Below are 23,327 nucleotides of genomic sequence, written 5' to 3'. Positions count from 1 at the left end.
TAATGTTTACAAGTTTTGTCCAGTTCCTTTCTGAAGCTCAGCACACTGGCTTTTGTTTCATAGGGCCTCGGGTTTGATTCCAGCTGTGTCGGTTAATTCCTCTGGCTTGGGAATAGGGTGTTTGTGTATGTCTACATACAGCACACCACATGGTCAACCACCATAGAAACAAACAGAAGTGAATAAATCCCTCCATATAGAGTTGGCATCAGGAAGGACAACCAGCCAAAAAAACTGGGGCAAATCCAAATTAGGTGCCAACACCATTCAATTTAAGAAGAATAGGAAGAAGAAGATTGTTTGCAAAGTTTTCTCTGAATGATTTAGTCCTTTCATTTGGGCATTTTTGGATAAATTTGGCATTCACAAAATAGCTCAACTTTTGAAAGATGTTTCAAAATACATGTAGAAAAATATGTTATGCTTCAGCTGTGCCCTTTACACAAGAGGTACAGGGGAATTCCCCACAGCCAGTGAGGAGAGGTGATCTCTCTCAATATTTTGAATCTCTGGAAATTCATGCTATGCACTGAGATTAGACATTTCTTTGACAGTCTCAAAAAACATCACTTTCCATGCTTCTTTTACGAAATATTGCTAGAATTCGGTTCCTCCTGAATGTGCCATCTTAAAGGATTCTGTTTTGGCCTACTTTAAGACACCATGAACAGTTTTGAAGACGACTTAACTGACGGATACTCTTGTATTCCTGTACAGAAGACCTACTGAATCTTGGATGCTTCTAAGCCTGAAATTGTTCAGTGTGTTACTGGCATTTATACATGCTAATTCCTCCCAAGGCCCTGACATATTTGCCCAACCCTTATCCTGTTTCTCTACGGGGTCGAGTATGAGGCAAGATGAATCTGTCGTGGCGGGTTTTTATGACCGGATGTCCTTCCTGATGTCAGCCTTATCAGAAGAATTAATGAGATGAAATGAATACCGTGACATAACAGTAGGAAGAGAGGGGGGGGGGGGGGAACCTGGTGCCGACACATAGCCTACTCCTGTCAAATAGCACCAAGGGATCTGTTTAAGGCTTAGCACCCCCATCCAGTACGCCCTGACATATAACTCCTGAAATATTTTATTCTGAACTTATGTACATGTCTCGGCCTCAAATAGGATATCAGTTACATTGATGAGCATAATTTAGTATTTCAAGAAGTTAAGAAATTGTTATCGATTATCAAAAAGAAGAATTCATCAAGGCTCGAGCAGCTTTATATACTTGAACAGGAATTCCTAGTGATTATTTTTCCTCTAAAAGCAGTGATTTTGCACAGGGGGAACCTTGCTGAAAGCTAATGCATATTAAAAGATACCAGTACTGTGTCTACTCTGGAAGATGATGCATACTTGATGCAAAAGCAACAATTCTTTTAATCTAGAAAACTAATTCCCACTATTTATTACTGATGACGGTGGCTTTATTTCATCAGGTAGCTCCTCCACTGTAATCACGCAGGCTGAGTGGATCTCAATTCAGCCCTCAGATCCAGGTAAATATCCCTGATCTGACTGGGAATCGAACCTGGGGCCGACCACTCTACACCTCGTTATATGCAGTCCTTTGCGCTGAGCAACGGTCGCTTGATAAGCCAAGGCCCTTCGGAGCTGTTGTGCCATGGGATTTGGTTTAATAAAAAGATTGATTTATCGACAAATTATCTTGAGTCATCATCATAGGTTTTCTGAAAAGTTCTGTTCATTTTTGACAGGTGTATTCTGGAGGGTTCCTCATAAATGTGTTATTGTCTGAAAACTTACCATAGGTGGCAATCACTAGCAATATGACATTTGGTCATCCTAGTAATTTTTGTTACATGTACGATGACCGTAACGTGGAAGAATCAATACTTTGGGGGTACCGTTTGCGAGGTGGAAAGTCCATATTCCAGCTTGGAGGATACAAATGGCTCTGGTGATGTTCTATCGAGGAAAATAATCTCGTCAAAATACACACAGAGATCAACCTGAAATGTATGACCCAGTATTTGAAAACGCACATCACCGTTATGGTTATACTTATATCCCCAATAAACTTATAAAGATAGCTTATGCTAGAACATTACATACAAGATCGGACGATGTTTTATTTCAGACGAATAATACATTTTGTACGTCGGTCTCTCACCGCTGGGTTCCGTGGTTCAAATCCATGTGAGATTTGAGCTGGACAAAGCTGACGCGGGACAGGTTTTTCTCCGGGCCCTCTGGTTTTCCCCTGTCATCTTTCATTCCAGAAACACACTCCAATATCTTTTCATTCCATCTGTCAGTCATTAACCATTGCCCCCAGAGGAGTGCGGTAGGCTTCGGCAGCCGGCACAATTCCTATCCTCGCCGCTAAATGAGGGCTTCATTCATTCCTTTCCAGACTCGGTCTAATGACGAAAAAGGTCGTGGATTCATTTTTCAATACATTTGTAGTTTGTATGTACATTAAACATCATACGGAATTTTATGCTGGGTCTTTAAATCTGCACCTGGTATTATGACTTTACGAGGAGAAATTCATTAGTTTATGCAGTGACCATGGCGTCTACCTTTTCTTCCCTCCCACGTTCGTATGGGGTCATTGGAGCACTCGGACGAAGTGTTGGGGATGTAAAGCCAGATGAGCTGCCGCAACGGGGTGGTCGTAGAGAAAAGCCTACGGTACTCGCATTCGCCGGAATTCGAGCCTCAAAACTTCAGAGGGCATTTAGACTAACATGGGATCATTACAATAAACTAGTAATGTCACGTAATGCGAAATTAAAACATTACAAGTTATCCTACCGGAAGCTCTCTCTATATGCATCAGGAAACTTAATTTCAAGAGGTCATTCTAAAATTGCAGAAACTGAAAAACAAGAACGTGAAATTGCTAGAAAAGTTTCGACCCCATACAAGAAAATGGAATGTGGATGAAAAGGCGAACTACAGACCTCTATAATTAAACAGATAGTTTTTTTTTTTTTTTTTTTTTTTTTTTCAAGTTGCTTTACGTCGCACTGACACAGATAGGTCTTACGGCGACGATGGGACGGGAATGGTCCAGGAGTGGGAAGGAATCAGCTGTGGCCTTAATTAAAGTACAGCCCCAGCATTTTCCTGGTGTGAAAATGGGGAACCATGGAAAACTATCTTCAGAACTGCCGATAGTAGGGCTCGAACCCACTATTCCCGAATACTGGATACTGGCCGCACTTAAGCGACTGCAGCTATAGAGCTCGGTCAATAATAATAATAATAATAATAATAATAATAATAATAACCATCATGACCATAACCTTCAGTTTAGTTTTGTTGTATTTCCTGCGGATGGAAAAGTAAATGCATTACAGAAGCATCAAAATTGTCTTCAGAACTAAACGACATTTTTCATTACATTTACTTCACATTTGTTAATCCTCTTAATTTTGGTGGTGACGCAGGGAGATTACTTTAACTGCGTTTTTAAACTATGCGAGGTTAAACTGTGGTTTACAACTCTAGTCAAGTGTCCTGAATAGTTCTGGGTTAGGCATACTATCCACGTCTCCGCAGTTTGTTAATTAAAGGCTTGGGCTGGTTCGTCCCCTCCGTTCAAAGACTCGTAAATCCCGGAGAAAGATTACATCAGCTGGATCGGTTGCAGTCTTGGCTACCCAGAGGGCGGAAAGGAAGCGGAACCGTGTCGGATGCTCGATAGACACGGCCAAGCAAGAGTAATAGCCTGAGGTTATCGTTCACTCATTTTTAACGCTGGCACTAACTCTCTGTCAGAAGAGATATCTAACAAGAATATATTTCGCATTTCCCACAGCCACATGTCTGGGAATTGTACCGTATCTACTAGACTTGAATGTGTGTGTTTTTAATGTTTCACCGGAGTTTACGATGTGCCCAGCGGCGAAGCCCAACAATTGGATTAAACAAAGCATTTGGATTTGTTACTAGTGCAATAACTTAATTCTAGATTGTTAAGCATTTGATGATCTCGTACGTCATCGATCATTCCTGTGCAGAGTGAAAGAGATCAGGAACAGACTGATATTGGTAAAATAGGGCATTGTATACTCAACATCTTCTAATATCCATGCGTTTATCTCATGTCAACTTGCCTCGAATACGACATATTTCATGCCTATACGTTTGGTTAGAACAAATTTACTCTGTTGCGACTTCTTCAGCCGAATACTATACACAGTACCAGTCACTGCCAGGCATCATTGTATAGAAAACAATAAGGTCAGCCATATATATATTCGTATTTGATAACAGCGCAGACCTATGTTTTTAAGTAAACATACCTTCAATAAAACATAACCCAACATGAGTTGGAACATTACGCAGCCTACATTAAGCACTTTCTTAGTTTATCCTCCAGGGTTGGTTTTTCTCTCCGACTTATCGAGGGATCCCACCTCTACCGCCTCAAGGGCAGTGTCCTGGAACGTAAGACTTTCGGTCGGGGGATACAACTGGAAAGGAGGACCAGTACCTCGCCCAGACTGGCTTCACCTGCTGTGCTGAACAGGAGCCTTGTTGGGGGATGGGAAGGGGTAGACAAGGAAGCGTCCGTGGCCTTAAGTTAGGTACTATCCCGGCATTTGCCTGGAGGAGAAGTGGAAAACCACTTTAAGGATGGATGAGGTGGGAATCGAACCCACCTCTACTCAGTTGACCTCCCGAGGCTGAGTGGACCCCGTTCCAGCCGGGAATCGAACCTGGGCCTCCGGGGGGTGGCAGCTTATCACACTATATTGTGTGTTTCTGATGTGTTTGGTAATGTGGTATGTTGTGTATGAACGAAGAAACATCAAATTTCCGAGCCAGAGAAATTAACCAGACGTGACTCAAATTCCCGGGCTGGCCAGAAATCGAACCCGGGATCCCTGAAACGAAGGCCACAACGCTGAACGTTCAGCCAAGAATTCAGACATTTATCATAATAATTTAGGAAAGGGATATTTGGTAATATTGTGATATCAACGAATACATGTTGTATGTTGAAATGAGGAAATGACTGATCTGTCAGATTAAAAAAAAAAAAAACCAATCACAAGACCTTGAACTCTCGTCGTGCGTGTCACTGTCTTACCCTGACTTAGGCTAGTATATCGTGACCCACTTCTTTGTTTATCAACACATGTTTTAACAGTCGTCACATGCTCTGATTGTGATAGAACAGCAAAATGTATTTTAAGTACACGTATCTCTCCGTGAACCCTGGGAAAACGAGGTCATGGCAGTCTTCCGTATTGTATGATGCCACGGATCGGCGACATGCGCATACAACTACAACACATGGATACAATAATATACGTCTCAATTACGACGTTCATGCCAGACTCAAACTGAAGTCTTAAACCATGGGCCGATGTCCAACGAAGTAAATGTTAGGCCCCATTCAATACCAATCATCTTAAAACCTACTGTACTTCATCACAGCAATTTTATTCATACTACTTACAGGCGTAAATTTCTAACATGGACACCTTATCTTTCAATTAGAATTTTCCCTTCTGTTTCGTCTTAGTTTCGACGTCAGACATTTTTCTTCCAACACCAAATGCGCTTTGGAAGGAATTTAAAGGTTTTACATTTGTATGAATAGTCGTTAATTTCGATAGAACTGCTGCCTTCGAGCGAGAATCAGATTTCTGGGGATATACTAAAGACACTGGGTTGGATATAGTGCCATATCTGAAGTACTTATTTGATTATTGTTTGGTCGGAGGAGCTATACCAGATGAATGGAGAGTTGCTAATAAAATCGAAATAATACGAAGGGGATTTTGGCTTTACACTCCAGATATTTAGTGACTGAACTAAGACGACAATACGTCGATACTTCAAACTTCAATTCATGACGACTCACACATTCACAAAACACTACGATAAAATTATTACTGAAGGTCTAACGTCAGCAACACGTCATTTCAGCTGAAAGATATAAGGAACATTAAAGCGCCAAACATCCTTCCCCACTTGCACAAGAAGTTCACTATCGTAGTGTGTTCATGTTTACTGTGTGTGTAATATAAAACATGTCTATTCTACAGATATGTTGGTAAATGTATGAGAACTTTCCTCACTCATTATACAAGTAAAAAATTAAGGTCCTCCTCATAGACTAGTCCCTTGACGCCGACCACGATGCGTGGTATAGATCCGTGTAGGCAAACTCATTACGCTCTAGCTTGTAAAGTTTTAATGTTGTCAAGATGGAAATGTTACATCTTAAAATGTGAAGATCTCTGTGTCTTGCTCGTATGTATGAATTCGTCCACACCAGTGTTTCTTTTATTTCTAAAGAGTTTGAAATACAGTGGAACATCGATATCTCGAATCACCTCGGGAGCTAAATTTTATTACGAGTTATGGCAATTTCGAGATATAGCGAATACAGTTTTTGAGCTTGTATACCGCATAATTGAATCATATCTACGGGCTTATATTGAACACATTTTTAACAGCATTTAAAAATATACAAACTCTTTTTTACGGCATCACTTTAATTATAACCCTTATTACAGTAACTTTTTAGAAGACAGGATACAGTAAATCCCGTAGTGAAACACGAAACATACCTCCGTTAACACCTCTGGAAAAAAATCCGTTAGTCTGTTCTGTTTGTTACTGTTAACTTTTGCTCCCTTCAGTTGAAACTTCTCATCGATACCATGCAGACGAAATTCGTAAATGGAGCTTGTCATCCGCGACTTCGGGGGGTTGCTTTCGTACGTGACCGGTAATTAATTCACACCCGAGGAACAGCGAGATTTCGCCGATTTTCCGATCACTAGAAGTTCTAGGTTTTCGATTCCCGTCATGTTAGCTCCCAGCGTCACTGTAAACCTTTCTCTACTTGTTAACTGGTTCTCACAAATCGTCGCTGCCGGGACAAAACCTCCTATGTGAAATATTTTAGCTTAGAACTTCGGCCGGTAAGATTCTGTCAACTAAGGTGCAATATTGTGTGAATATTGTCAAGGCATTCTCGCTCTTCATAATGTATGTGCTGCGGGACAGTATATCTCCAAAAATATTATCACATAAGAGGTTTTGTCCCGGCAACGACGAAATGCCGTATTGCAGAGTTAATGTTGCACACAATTCGAGTTAGAGTATTATTTGCTTCAAGGAGGGTAAATGTTTGCTTCGAGAAATCGAGAACTTCGTATAACCGAATTTCGAGTAATATAGAAATAAACGGCCGGGAAATTAAAGTTACTTCGAGATACTGAAAATTCGAGCAATGAAGGTGCGAGATATCGAGGTTCGACTGTAGCCTGAACTCTTTTTGCTTGAGAGCATATAGATTTAAACTTATGCTGCATTCTGTCGGATGTATGTAACAGTACACGAAGTTTAGTTGTGGAGATTGGTCGTATAAATCACCACCTTTTCACTGATATGCATGCTAACATCATCTGATGAAGATTCTTATAATTCTTTTAACCTCTTACAACTCGTAGGTAATTTGACTCTCTTTCACTTTGAGATATGGTGCAGAAGCATGGCACGGTGCTGTGTGAACGAACAAGTGCAGTAATTAAGTTTTAATAAATCAGACGATAACAACAGTACACCAGATTGAAGTGAGCAAAGCGAGAGTAGAATCATAACATACGGAATGAGAGTTCAGGGTACGCGTCACCAAGTAATGAACGATGATACACGCACCAAAGTATTATCCGCACACTTTATCTTGGTGCATTTGTGTACGGGGGTGAGGAGTAAGGACAGAGCTGTCCCGGTATCGATAGTGCTGCCAACTGAGTGAAAAAGAAATCTGAATTGAATCGAAAATATGATCGATGGATATGAAATTTCTAAACCGTTATCATCTTAACCCAACAACTATGTCACATACACATTATATAACATTATAAAACATTTCTCGATGCGAATCTTGTTCCTAGCATGGATTCTATACTTTGGCTTTGTTGTGTAAACAACAACAGTACTAGTACGTAAAGTGTACGCCAGATGTCGCACAACGATGCTTAAGCGATTCATAGTTTGTGTTTCAAAGGTTGCCAGTACGAATCTCAAAGATCGCCGAGGTTGATCGATTCAGCAATAGGGTGTAAATGCACCAAGATAAAGTGTGCGCATAATACGTACGGTACCTTCTTTCTCATGGACTAATCGTCCTATTAACCTGAGATTTGTGCTAAATGAATCTTCAAACTATTGTTTCCGGCTCTTCTGCTCAAAGTTTCCGAGGTAACAATTATTTTACTTTTCATTGCATTGTGAAACAACCCACGTACATACAAAAATGTCACTTTCGCTCTGTATAAAATATGAAAGGTCTCTTCTCCACAAGTAGACTATAAGGTAAATATAAAGTGAATGAATGTAAAGTACGTTTTTTTTAAAAGTCTTTATTGTTAACATTGGATAATCTGAGCTTAACTGTTGTAACAGTAACATTTTTAATAGGATCGCTGCATTTTCTTAGTGTTCACACCTGAATCACCTCCGACCGCTTGATAAAGCGGCACTAATGTTCCCGCCACTGAGGGGTTAGTACAGTGCCGGCGCTAAGAAGTCTCCCCCCCCCCCCCAGCAATAACTGAAAATGGATCCCTCGTTTCCTGATAAGGAAAGTTGTAAGATTATTTCTTAGCACAAGGTTGTATATTAATACAATGAACAGCAACGATAAGTTCCACAATTTAGTTTTCAAATCCGAAGGAATTAAAATTAATACACTTATTACACATACACACATACACAAAAAATGCGCATTCCAATTATAGTAACCAGAACAGGCTGACCGTCACAATATTAAGAAATTATCTCGATCCTAGGACCAAATAATTTACAACTCAACTGTCCATCGTAGGCCCACTTAGCTACACTGACTGCCGAGAGTTATAAACAGGCTCGAAACTTCAGTATTTAGAGTTTAAATAAGGATGATGTCTTTGTTATCGCATCTTTGACTAATGGGTTCTCAGAACTGGCTAATTACTTCAAAAGCCTTGTTGATTGTTGTGAGTGGCAGCAAGGGTTGGTTATTATTGGAACAGGTTGAGAAACCCACATTCCTTGTGAAATAACCACCGTACTCCTACTGACGAAAGAAACACTGTACTACGACGGTTTAAGTATGGAATAACCCTCTGTAATACAAATAATGTGTTGTGTGCTGTAGCTTTATCCATTTGTAAAATCACTCTTCTAATGGGCCCCTCACAAACCATGGGTCCGCCTGCCCCGCGGGGTCCTTATCGCCACCACTGGGTTAATAGTACACACCAACCCGCCTGCCAAAAATATCGTATGAAGATAAAGTCAATAGAAACTTTTAATATAAGAAGAATTTGTACTTAGGGAATATTGAAAATGTATATAACTATGTTTGTACACCATTCTTCTGAGGTGACCGCAAAATCGTGCCGTCTTTTGCGGATTATGTGTGTAATTTTTTCTCTTTTGCTACATACTTCCTTATTGGATTTTTTAAAGACAGTACTTCGTCCATAAGATGATTCACTTTCTATAGATGGAGTTGGAAAATTGAAGAAATGAAAAACTTGCAAATCCGTACATTCGATTAAATAATAAGTTATCTCATTTTTATATAAATAATCCTTAATACTGATTAAAATAACCAGTCGGTGCCAGTTGTGGGAAGTGAGCAAACATGCTATAATCTTAAGGTGTCAGTTTACCACTCCTACCTTCCACCGTTAACAGCCTTAATCACCATTTACCATATTTATTACTCTGGAAACATGCATGCATGCTCGCCTACATTGGCAGCTAACAAGATACAAACTACCGTACATGTAAGAAGTTCATTAACTGCAGTGGATTCGTTATTTATATATTAATTACCCGTTTGAATTCCGTAAGATGACCATTGTTCTAGCTGTTTAACATCATATTAACACCGCTAAGTTTTCGCCTATACTGGTTTAGGAAAACTTCTAGGACTGACAAGATAGTACCTTACTTAATGCCACGGACACTATCTCGGAATTTTTTGAACGCAGAAAAAGAAATACTGACAGAATATCAGTTGCCAGGCGCGATTCCAAATTTGAAGCGTAGCAGCTTCCCAGTCTCACCGTGGAGCGTGAGAAAATTCGCTCGGCTGCCAAATAGGGTGTTATGAAAAAACACAGAGAGAAATAACGCATGGCAAACTAAACGCGCACGTAAAAAAATTAACGATAATCCAATATTGACAATCTCTACAAATAATATAAAATATCACTACACGTTTAAAACGGAGAATACATTTAGAGTGATTAAGTCACGTCACATATTTAATGGCAATATTAATTTTTTTAAACCCGCAGGATACAGCCAGATGTTCGGGGTTTAAATGAGTTTTGAGAAGAATTCTTTATGATAGGGTATATTGAAGCTGGGAAGTCAAATGTATTTTTTCTATGAGGAATGTTTTTTCTTTGTTAACCACTGCTATATTGTTAGTAACGTAATATTTGTTATCTATCTGATTAACGTCGCACTAACTCTTATGTTAAAGGAGTACGTTACAATCAATTCATACACTAAGGGTTCACTATGTCGTTCGGGCAGGTTTAACAACGGGAATCCATAATTTTTATTATTACATAGTTAAGATAAAGATCATGAGGCACTGGTAAGTCAGAATTTGTTTCTATTGAGAAGATCATCTTACTCTTCAATAATACAGTATGTCTTGGTATTTTGCTAGAATAAAAGTTAATTGCCAATGTATGCTTCTTACCAACTACAATCACCACCATCACCCCACTGTACATGCTGAATAGAAGGGAGCCTAGGATGTCCACTTTGAACTGAAGCTCAAGAAATCTGAAACCCCCAAACCCCATGGCGCAACAGCCCCGAAAGACCTTGGCCTACCAAGCGACAGCTGCTCAGCCCGAAGGCCTGCAGATTATGGAGTGTCGTGTGGTCAGCACGACGAATCCTCTCGGCCGTTATTCTTGGCTTTCTTGACCGGGTCAAGAAATCTGAAAATTTAGTTTTACTCTGCGTCCTCTTTAAGTATAAAAAAACAACACTTCTAAGTGAGGAGGACATTTTGGTGATACTGACAGTCAAGCTGCAGTTGTGATACTCTTACCACCACTATTTTAAACACACTTCGTAAACCTGTTTTTATTTTTCTACTTTACGATTGTCAAGCATAATATAAGAGTTGCTATAACTTCTCATCTCCGATATAGTTGTCTGATAAGTGCCCTTCGCCCAATACCCTAGTTGATAGTCGAGAATGCAGAAATGCATACGGCATTATAATGACTAGACCTCGACTGCCTATCTGAAAACTAAATTACGACCGTAAATTCAGGGTAATGTACGACATTGGAAAAGTGAAAATAGTGGCAGTGGTGAACTTGTACAATAGTATATTCGCTGTCACACAGTTTCCTCTGTTTTATCGACCTAGATAATGAACTAAAACGTAGTTCATATTATTCTAGGTACACATCCGTTTGCAGGAAATGAAATTCATATTTTAAGGCATGATATGGGCTTTTGGGCTCATGCCGTGTAAAAAGAACAAGGTAAAACTCTCTACGTTTTGCAGAGAACTTTGTTCAACGGCTTCAGAAGAAAATCTCGACTGTTTACAAGGAGGACTATAATGAGGGTTTGAATTTAAGAATGCCTTACCGTTCTTAATTGGAGCATAGAGTTGTCACCATCTCCCGTTTGGAGCGCTGTGCCAGCATACAGCGAGCCACCTGGTGACGAATGAGCGTACCACTAGAGCTCCTTGACACGGTATATGCCCAAATCATGGCTACAAGTACGGGCCGTGGAAGCATCAATGTTAACTTCATATTTCAAGTTACGTATTGACTGGAGTATCTAAATCGAAGTAAAAGACTTCCACCTATTCAATACTACTGTATACTTTAATGTAGACACACTTTTTTCACTCAATATTGCATAAAGACTTATCTAACTCCTTTCTACAGTCGTTTCGTTTATATTCACTTGAAGTTTTTATGAATTAGGAATTTTGAAATTCAAACACACAACATGTTAGCGCAGAACATCCGCAAAAAAGAATTAGTAATTATCATAGAACGTTTGATTACACTGAAAGAACTGGGAAAATCTCACTTCCCACTTCCTCTCATCCTCCCTTCGTGGTGGAAATTAAAAAATCCGTATCGAATTTCATTTGTAAAGTGGACATCGAGACTAACACAAGTAAAGAGGAAGGTAGGATCATGCACATGCGTTGTCCGAGGTTTGCTTACTGCACGCCTTCTCGTCGGAGCCATCAGAGCAGTCATCGTTGTCATCACACATCCATGTGAGAGGAACACATTCTCCTGCCGCAGACCTGCACGTGAACTCCTCCGGACTGCACACTTTCTTCTCTGCAAGTAGCACGCCTAACTTAGAAAGAGGCACGATAATCAGGCGGGCCGGGCGCACACGGCGGCACAACACCTGAAAATGACTGCAATTGCAAAAGAAACCACTCTGTCTGGTAGAAGACTGCTCTTGTCAGAATTATATGCGACCAAAGCACAATATCCATTACTTTCAGGATGTAAGTCGAAAGTTTTAGTTCCGTCGCGGTAAGGTCCCTTGAGATGTTACTTTATCAAGCATTTCAACAGTCATTTTCAAATATTACTGGAGTATACAGCCAACTCATTGAACGTCCTCCCTTTTAAATACCTGATCTCTTGCAAACATATGACAATACTGTGAACCATTTCACAGTTCTAATTAATAACTTCTTATTTACCCGAAATAAAATAACATTTGTATACAACCCGATTTCTATTCAAACTTTATATTCATCTGAAAAGTGGAAATTCGTAACCTTTAATATTTAAATAAACTAATCGCAAACTACATTTGCAATAGGGTCAATGTAGATATTTACGGCCGGAACCGAAATGTGAAGCTTCGTTACAATGTTAATGGAACATATTATACAGAATATTTTCTGTTTTACCAGAGATAGACTTCTCATAAAACTTGAGAAAAATTCAGTGTAACTCAGCCTATTAAGGAAACATGGACGTCAATAAAACACTGCACAAGTCAGTGGGCTTAAACCTGGTAAGCAACACTCTTTACGATAGTAGCTCCTGTATAATAATACAATTGATTTATCTGTTATTCCTACGAAATGAAAACCAAATAATATAAAATCAGATGCACTGAATTCTCCCATAAGGAGAAGATCAGTCTAAACGAACCACCGTACTTCGTGTCTAGGGAAAATTTAAATACCTGGATTACGAGGGAGATATCTTTTAGTTATGAAGGTTCATATACTTCCAGCCAATCACCGAATATGTTCATTATACTTTAGAAAAAAATTCATATTTGCATCTCAATTCACACAATAAAAATCATAATAAGATTTAAGTCATTTATGTTAAAAACTAAAAATGTAATAAAATAAATTAAATAAACGAAAACCGTCTGTAATCATTGATTCTTGTGTGTACGGTCGCTAGACATTAGTACCGCACATCACATCGTATCATAGCGAAGCCGCCTGCATTCTGAAGCCCTGAAGTTTTACCTTCGCCGAAATACATTAATTTTTGGGGGCAGTTATTTACAGAAGTCTGATTTAGAATGTTTATAATTTAGCACTGTAACGTTGTTCGAGAGCGAAGAGTTGATATGTAGAACAGAAACCAATAGCGAGAGTTATACTTTTAATTTGTTAAAAAATAATTTAGTAGACAAATTGAACACTTGCAAGCCAATCATTTGAGCGACTTTGACGTCCAGATTCCATGTTCATATGCTGAAATTATGCAACTTCACAATTCATTTTGTAGAAAACTTCTGGCAAATACTCACGGGGAATACAGTCTCACTATGATGAGAACATACTCGCTGAAACATTTCACACATTTTAAAAGCAAGAGATCAGATACTTGATGTCGATCAATGTGATGGAAGTTACTCACTTTGTGTGCCACCGAGCTCTCGCCTGACCCCGTATTTAAGGCTACACACTTACTGCAGTTGTGCTCGTCCGAATAATCCGGGCAGTCACCCTGGCCGTCACATATCCATGCGGCAGAAATGCAGACTCCTGGTGAACACTGGTACTGCCCCAATCGGCAACTGCGGGATTCTGTCAGCAGAGCATAACACTTTTCAAGTGCACACTACTATACACTCAAACATGACCTCTTTCCTCAAAGCGTACTGAAAATCTTGACAGTAGGCAATATGCTAAACATGTAAGTCGAATGATTTGCATAAACACGGACTGTATGAGTCTGAAAAGGACTTGCTATTAAACGTAAACATGACGCTACAAAATGCAAGCGTCAGATTCTTAAGCAAAGTTGTTTGAAGAAATTATTTATAAAATATTAACTTTACTTGAAAGATGAAAACTAAAAGGGACTATCTGTACTTAATCTATATACATTTTCTAATTAATGCTAAACTGAATTTACTTATGCAAATCAAATCGAATTTCAGTTTCACATTTAGTCTCGTTCAGACGCGTGGTTTTAGGCCAACAGCTCCTTTTCCTATTCACTCTACATCAAAACATCGAAATATGAGATACTATAAAGACATTGGTTATAAATTAAAATTTGCTAGCTAACACATAAGAAACACACTTGGAATCTGATGAAAAGAAATATCAGTGTAAAATTTGTTGAGAATTACACAATAGGGGGTCTTATTTCTGAGTGAGAGACTGGGATTATCTATAAAATAATTAAACATTTTAAAACTTCAGAAATAATATTTTCTGGTTAGTAAAATATTGCAAGTATTCTCAAATTAGTTAATGTGACGCTTAGAATTAAAATTTTCCCTAAGTTAATTTATAAAAGATATATAAATTCATTATGGCAGATTTTAAAAATTATATCTCGACTATGCCATTGCAATATTTTACCAAGAATTTTGAGTATTATTACTAAAGTTTATACCATAGGTGGGTTTAAAATATACAGTATGTACGGACACAACAGCTGATGAATATAAACATCTGTCAATTTATTTGTAAACATTTTAAAGATTAATTTATACATTACATATCGTCACTGTTAGGGCAAAATGTTTTATCTCACAATGCCCTTCCCCTCCATTAGTTACCGTAAGAATGGTCACGCCTCCCAGCCACATATGGTTATTTAGTCCATCAGAACAATTTTCGTTGTGTTCATTTTCCTATGCTAAACGTGTAAAGGAAAATGAACCTTACCGTACCCCACTCTAGGAATGTATGTATGTACGACTTATTTACACACCCCTACAGTGTAATGTAGGGGCTACCTGGCCGAGGCGGCAAAGGCGTGCTCGGTTCACCCGGAAGGACGTGGGTTCGATTCCCCGTCAGGACGTCGAAAAATTTAAGAAGCGAGATTTTCACTTCCGGAGGTGCACATGGCCCTGAGGTTCACTCAGCCTACACCAAAAATAAGTACCAGGTTAACTGCTGGGGGAAAAGATTGCCACGTTACCCCATCAAATGCCGAGGTTACGGATAGTAGAAATCTTTACCTTCCACCACTCCAAGGGCCTTTATGGCCTGTACGGAGATTGCTATGATTTGCTTACAGTGTAATGTACTTAACGTTATTTTTTCTTTACACGTTAGCATACGAAAATGAACACAACGAACATTGTTCTGATGGACTGCATGCTGGGAGGCGTGGCCGGTTTTAAGGAAAATAATGAACAGGAGGAGCATCGTGAGATATGAACTTTTGCCCGAACAGTGTAGATATATTCAACGCTGTAGAAGAAGGTATGAATATGTCTCTTGAAATAAATACATTTCGTTAAGGGCAACAGAAATCCAAATAAAATCACAAACTCATACAATCAAATAAAATGACTCAGGAACAACACAAATCATTATATTAAGTACAGTACTCAACAAACAGAGGGACAAGCTAATTGTGAACATTTCTTTTGAACAACGTATCAATAGGACTTCGCCCTCTTCAATGGACTCGTAATAACGTGTCGATAGTGACAAGGAAGAGAGTTCTGCGTACATCGCATAAGGGGCGTAGCCAAGTGGGGGTTACTGGGATTTAACCCCTACCCCAAGATGGAATTTTTACAAAATGAAATAAAAATACACTGACAAACAAATGAAACTCGATTCAAAGAGTTGGCTCTTTTGAATAACCGTAGAGACAAAATTGTAAAACCACGAGATTTCTTGATCTATTTACTAAGAAGCCTCGAAAGTTTAATTTTAAATTGTAATCTGAATATAGCATTTGCCGTAAAACTATTTACTTGGAACACGTTGTTCTTGCTCTATCTTTTAATGCAAGAGTTTGCAATGTCCCGGTATTGGAATCTGAATATCAACATAATTATATATAAACAATTAAAAATAAAATTAATACAAACAAAAATTCCGCACACACCTCCTCATTCCTCACTTCAAATTACCCTCCTCCTTACACTACTGCTCCTACTCCAATCCGCCGAAACTCCTGGCTAGGCTGAAGGCGTAACCTTCAAGGTGGCCCGCCCCTCCCCTTCAGGGAGGAGAATGAAAACAGCTTAATAATAAACATAATTTACTTGTACCAGTTTTCTTCTGACACGCGCGCACTACACACGCACCTTCATTAAGTACTATCATCATTTTGTAACCATAACACCCCCTCCCACACTTCCCAATCGGTCGATCCTGACTGCGCTAATTTAACAATTTCAGACAGCGTTTGTCTACTAACACCTAAGCTGCATGTTATGAAAGCTAAGGCGTCTTTCATCTCCTCTTACGTCTTCTACCTCCACGTCAATACTGGAGGGATAGGAGGGTTTATTCGATCTTAATGACGCACATGAATCCCGTATTAGAAAGGGGAGGAGCAGTTGAGCACAACATTTTCATGTACTGTTGTAAATAGCTATGAGCATTATATTGCTGTTAAGCTTTATACTTACGGCAGATATGAGGATCCTCATCGCTGGCATCACTGCAGTCCTTCTCGTTGTCACATTGCCAGTGGGCGGGAATACATCGTCCATTGGCACACTTGAATTCTGTATCCGTGCAGGCTCGCTTTTCTGAAACATAAAGCAGAATAAATATGTTACTATAAAATGCAAGGGATCAATGAAGGATCTAAGTAAGAACACTTGCTATTTTGACAGAGTACGTCGTAATCCCACATGTGACGATAGTCCTCAATATCCTACTGCGAAGAGAAAGGACCGATGTAGTTACCAACAACAGCCTGACTTCTGCATGACCTCATCGGGTATGCAATCTATATATGAAAAGTGTTTACTAAAAACAGCTTAGGAAAATCCGTCCGTCCATTCTACAGGACCGATTTGCTTCATTTTTGTTGTATTCTCTCCAGAATTGCCTGTCAGTGAATCATGAGACATTGAAGGTCTCTTAAGTTCATCGAACTTTGAGTAATCACAAAATCAAATCATTAAATGATCACTCCAATAATTGCAGGAGAAGGCTTAGCCTAACCCGCAATACATTCTGTACTTAGCAAGTTCCTAAGCAACTAACACTTTCTTTAACATTCTGATTTATGTGATTTTCATCCTTAGTAATGTCATTGCATGCAGCCATGTTTGATTACTACCTGTCAAGTCAGAGAGTATACACTTCCTCTGATCAAGAAAGAATACTATTCTCTGCTAAATACTGATACTCTCATCTTTCCCAGCTTCCAAATATATTCAACAGATGGTAGAGCGTTCCTATTAACTTACATGGTGTTGAGAGAAAAAAAAAAATCTACGTACAAACAGACCCCATCATGACATACGCCTTAGACATTACCTGGGAACACCTATCGAAGGATAACCTAGTTACACTAGAAACAGTGAAGGACATGTATCTTAGAAAAATTCTCTGCCTGGCGAAAAACGTTCCTTCGAGATTAAGCATGAGTTCACACGACAACCGTTCAATGTAGAAGAACTGCGATTGTAAGTGCCATTGTCTTCTACGACACAAGACGTGCAGCATTACAAAAGCGAATACATAGGTAGGTTTTTACCAAAACAGACGGCATGACGTCAGAATTACAGCTGGCAAGTTGAGGGAAAATCCCTTTTTTTCCGCGAGTGTCCGAACATAATATATATTCATTCTGGGTAATTATAGGTAGAACTCTGCGCAGATATACAAAATAATATCCGCACCCGCAAAATGGTTATCCGCGGATAATTTAAATATTTAACTACAGTGCAGGTATTGAAACGGATATACACCGACTGACAGAGCAAATGCAACACCAAGAAGGAGTGGTTCGAAAGGGATGAAAGTTGGGGAAAACACAGAGATGGTACGGACGAATAATTGATGTTAATTTCAAACCGATATGCAGGTTACACAATGCGCACGGCATCGACTCAGTAGGATGTAGGACCACCGCGAGCGGCGATGCACGCAGAAACACGTCGAGGTACAGAGTCAATAAGAGTGCGGATGGTGTCCTGAGGGATGGTTCTCCATTCTCTGTCAACCATTTGCCACAGTTGGTCGTCCGTACGAGGCTGGGGCAGAGTTTGCAAACGGCGTCCAATGAGATCCCACACGTGTTCGATTGGTGAGAGATCCGGAGAGTACGCTGGCCACGGAAGCATCTGTACACCTCGTAGAGCCTGTTGGGAGATGCGAGCAGTGTGTGGGTGGGCATTATCCTGCTGAAACAGAGCATTGGGCAGCCCCTGAAGGTACGGGAGTGCCACCGGCCGCAGCACATGCTGCACGTAGCGGTGGGCATTTAACGTGCCTTGAATACGCACTAGAGGTGACGTGGAATCATACGCAATAGCGCCCCAAACCATGATGCCGCGTTGTCTAGCGGTAGGGCGCTCCAGTTACGGCCGGATTTGACCTTTCTCCACGCCGACGCCACACTCGTCTGCGGTGACTATCACTAACAGAACAGAAGCGTGACTCATCGGAGAACACGACGTTCCGCCATTCCCTCATCCAAGTCGCTCTAGCCCGGCACTATGCCAGGCGTGCACGTCTATGCTGTGGAGTCAATGGTAGTCTTCTGAGCGGACGCCGGGAGTGCAGGCCTCCTTCAACCAATCAACGGGAAATTGTTCTGGTCGATATTGGAACAGCCAGGGTGTCTTGCACATGTTTAAGAATAGCGATTGATGTGGCGTGCGGGGCTGCCACCGCTTGGCGGCGGATGCGCCGATCCTCGCGTGCTGACGTCACTCGGGCTGCGCCTGGACCCCTCGCACGTGCCACATGTCCCTGCGCCAACCATCTTCGCCACAGGCGCTGCACCGTGGACACATCCCTAATAATAATGTTATTTGCTTTACGTCCCACTAACTACTTTTTTAGGAGACGCCGAGGTGCCGGAATTTAGTCCCGCAGGAGTTCTTTAACGTGCCAGTATATCTACCGACACGGGGCTGTCGTATTTGAGCACCTTCAAATACCACCGGACTGAGCCAGGATCGAACCTGCCAAGTTGGGGTTAGAAGGCCAGCGCCTTAACCGTCTGAGCCACTCAGCCCGGCTGGACACATCCCTATGGGTATCGGCTGCGATTTGACGAAGCGACCAACCTGCCCTTCTCAGCCCGATCACCATACCCCTCGTAAAGTCGTCTGTCTGCTGGAAATGCCTCCGTTGACGGCGGCCTGGCATTCTTAGCTATACACGTGTCCCGTGGCACACGACAACACGTTCTACAATGACTGTCGGCTGAGAAATCACGGTACGAAGTGGGCCATTCGCCAACGCCGTGTCCCATTTATCGTTCGCTACGTGCGCAGCACAGCGGCGCATTTCACATCATGAGCATACCTCAGTGATGTCAGTCTACCCTGCAATTGGCATAAAGTTCTGACCACTCCTTCTTGGTGTTGCATTTGCTCTGTCAGTCAGTGTATCTGTTAATGTAATACAATAGGCCTGACACTTGGCACCAGAACCCCTACAGTCACAGGTTTATGAGGGATTTTCTCTTGCGACAAGAACCGACGTATTTACCTTTGTTCCTTCCATTAATTGCGGGCTTGAGCCAGTTAGGATTTTTGGTCTCAAGGCTCTTTATTTATCACTATACTCCCACACCAATGTCAAGGGTTGCCTAACCAAAGGCAAAAATAAGATATACCTGAGTGAACATCAATAAACGTAATTATTTAGAAATTGTCGGCAAAATTATCCGCACTGCCATACAGTTTGTATCCGTCAAGACACTAACTTCGGATATCCGTACAGGGCTCTAATTATAGGCCAGAATATGGTGGGTTTTATTTGTCCTTTTTTGCCTTTTTCGGCGTTTTCTGGCTTATTGGTTCTTTTTCAGGCTACTTTTAAGTTTTAACGGTTTTTTTGTAACTTCAACTTATTTCGACTAAATTTTTGATGTCCATTCTCAATTAGAATCCTCATTAGTTCATCCATCACCTCTTAAACATTTTATCTAGTTTATCTTTTTTTTTTTTTACAATTTGGTTTATGTCGCACCGACACAGATAGGTCTTATGGCGACCATGGGACAGGAAAGGCCTAGGAGTGGGAGGGAAGCGGCCGTGGCCTTATTTAAGATACAGTCCCAGCATTTGCCTGGTGTGAAAATGGGAAACCACGGAAAACCACCTTAAGGGCTGCCGACAGTGGGGTTCGAACCCATTATCTCCCGGATGGAACATTAAGCCAGTATTATTATTATTATTATTATTATTATTATTATTATTATTATTATTATTATTATTATTATTTTTCAAAATGGAAAGTCTCATTTATGATTTCGTATAAAACTGGAAATGCTGTGATGATTACGATATCACGTAAAAGTACAAGCCTGTATTAATAATCACTTTAAATGCTATACATTTTAAGAGACGACGGGGCTTCGGAACTTCGTCCTGCAGGATTTTTTTTTGCTAGTTTTTTACGTCGCACCAACACAGATAGGTCTTACGGCAACGATGGGACAGGAAAGGGCCAGGAGTGGGAAGGAAGCGGCCATGGCCTTAATTAAGGTACAGTCCCAGCATTTGCCTGGTGTGAAAATGGGAAACCACGGAAAACCACCTTAAGGGCTGCCGACAGTGGGGTTCGAACCTACTATCTCCCGAATACTGGACACTAGCCGCACTTAAGCGACTGCAGCTATCGAGCTCGGTAGAAATATTTTAAGTAACGATGAGGACACCCTCAAATACAACAGACTCCAGCCGAGATCGAACCCACTAACTTGGGAACAGAAGGATAAAGAGTAACAAACTACGCCATTAAAATCGAAGATCACTTTTAGGACTGATATGGTGAAATGGTGTGCAATGACTTACTTTCAGTTTCATTGTGAAGGACCCTACGCCGTGAAGGAATGTAACAGTGGCTGCAAAGGGCCCACTTTAACGGTAAGGTTGGTTCAAAAGCTTTAATGAGCCAGTTACGGAGAAGTGGGGCAAAAGGGTGGGAACGAAAAACAAGTGGAACAGAACATAAAGCTGGTACAATTTGATCTTGTCTCTTGAGGCCAATAGTGGTTACCACCCCCACCATTGTCTGAGATTGCCACGGGCCCACAAGGGACTGTGGGGAACATTTCTACCTAGATAACCTGCCATGAGAAGCAGAGCACAAAACCGATTTCAATCCCATGCCGTCTTTTGGATATCTAGTGCTTCACTCGGCTGCAATAAAGAGGCTATCCCTTAATCCAGTAACTGTCAAAGCAGTTTTCCTGTGATTTAAACCGTTCACTAGGCTTTTTTGAAGTACCTACAGGTATCTACAGCACTGGTCGCGTAAGGCTATCACTAAAAGGCAAATATCAATGCCCTACTCTCTTTTTTTAAATGGCTCATCACTGCTGCCAACTTGACTGGTCACATACTGAAATCACGAGACATAACTATCAACTAACTAACCTCAATGTAAGTATCAACAATGGAGGTTTCCTTAAGCAAGTAAATAATAATTGATCAATCAAGGTATTCATGAGCTTGCATTCGGGAGATAGTGGGTTCGAACCCCACTATCGGCAGCCCTGAAGATGTTTTTCCGTAGTTTCCCATTTTCACACCAGGCAAATGCTGGGACTGTATCTTAATTAATAACACGGCCGCTTCCTTACCACTCCTAGCCCTTTCCAGTCCTATCGTCGTCATAAGACCTGTCTGTGTCGGTTCGACGTAAAGCAACAACGAAGAGAATTAACAATTTAAGATTTACGATCCGGCGGAGACCACTTTTCTGACCATTTAGCCACGGGACCGGACGGAAATAAAGTCATGTCCTCGTCCTGAGGTGGTGCAGTTCTCTTCAGCCATACCCCCAATGAAGACGAGCTGTACATACCATTTTAACCACATTTCAACCCTTCTGTCACTCTTGAATTTCTAGCAGTACCGGTAATCGAATCGGGGCTACCGACGACGGCAGATAGTAGCCCTGACTGTTACACTACCGAAGTAGACACGGCTCATTAATAGTCGTAACGATCATCTGGTTTCTTTCATCTGTGTGAAATGGGCAAACTTCAGGATACTGCAACAATCGGAATCGTGGTCGGTGCAGATTCTCTTAACGAGGATGAGACCCTGTTGCCCAGATATAGAAGCAGAGGGAATACTCTCTGTGGCAGAAGACACTGGTGTCTCGTAAGTTCATAGCATACGGTCAGGTAAAAGGAGACCATCGCCTAACAGTAATACGGTAACCGAACAGTGTTAGGTATGTATGCTGATCGACCTCCTGTTGTGTAGGCAACTTACTGAACAGTTTGATTGAGCGCGCTGCCTATTTCGATATGTCTAGGTGCTTTCAAAGTGCGAGGATGAACCAGACAACGAATGCCCAGTGTGATGTACTATATCACGCATGAAACTACTTCATTGTCAAACAGTGGAAACTTCAAGAATATAATACTACTATAAAATAGAGCTTGGGTTCTAGGTAGCCTGAGTAGTGAATCACAAAATTAATGGAAAATATCTCAAGAATGATAATCCATACTTCGAGGGGACTAAGAAAATCTCCCACCGGGACAGAACGAAAAAAGAAAGGAATATGTTGCTCTAATTCTTGGAGCAAGGATCTCAGATAGCTCGTTCGCGCTGTTGTAACTATCGGAACCGCGAAAGAAATGAGTGAGTGGTATTTGATTATTCGTTTCTCTTCATAACAGAAGAAATATAAAGAAATAAAAACGTAAAGAAATATAAAGACAAAATGCAGACGTAGTGTTAAGAGAAAGAATACCTCGCAGCCAAGTCCTGGTGTTTGGTGCATCGCCATCGACTTTTTTTTGTTTTTTTTTTAAATCTAAGATATGAACTACTGAAGTATACGAAATACGAAGTCAACTGCATTTGGGAAGCAGTTCCTTGTCATATGATTCATCCAGCATTTTTAGAAAATG

At 40.7% G+C, this 23,327-nt stretch overlaps 1 protein-coding gene across 3 annotated transcripts in view; it reads right to left on the bottom strand.

The window, feature by feature from the left end:
• LpR1 (Lipophorin receptor 1) overlaps window positions 1-23,327 on the bottom strand; it is a 138,629-nt gene that overhangs the window by 61,580 nt on the left and 53,722 nt on the right. For 2 of the 3 annotated variants that reach the window (XM_067145021.2, XM_067145023.2), the window contains exons 2-3: window positions 16,891-17,013; window positions 12,225-12,347 (exon numbers count right to left, since the gene is read on the bottom strand). In XM_067145021.2, the coding sequence (XP_067001122.2) occupies window positions 12,225-12,347; window positions 16,891-17,013 (246 nt within the window). Of the gene's footprint in view, window positions 1-12,224; window positions 12,348-13,966; window positions 14,084-16,890; window positions 17,014-23,327 lie in introns of all 3 variants that reach the window. The other variant, XM_067145022.2, reaches the window with a different exon arrangement.

Source organism: Anabrus simplex, chromosome 4 (assembly GCF_040414725.1).
Source record: "Anabrus simplex isolate iqAnaSimp1 chromosome 4, ASM4041472v1, whole genome shotgun sequence".
Classification (NCBI taxonomy): domain Eukaryota; kingdom Metazoa; phylum Arthropoda; class Insecta; order Orthoptera; family Tettigoniidae; genus Anabrus; species Anabrus simplex.
The sequence above is the reverse complement of the archived record's forward strand: the minus strand, read 5'-3'. Positions and strand labels throughout refer to the sequence as shown.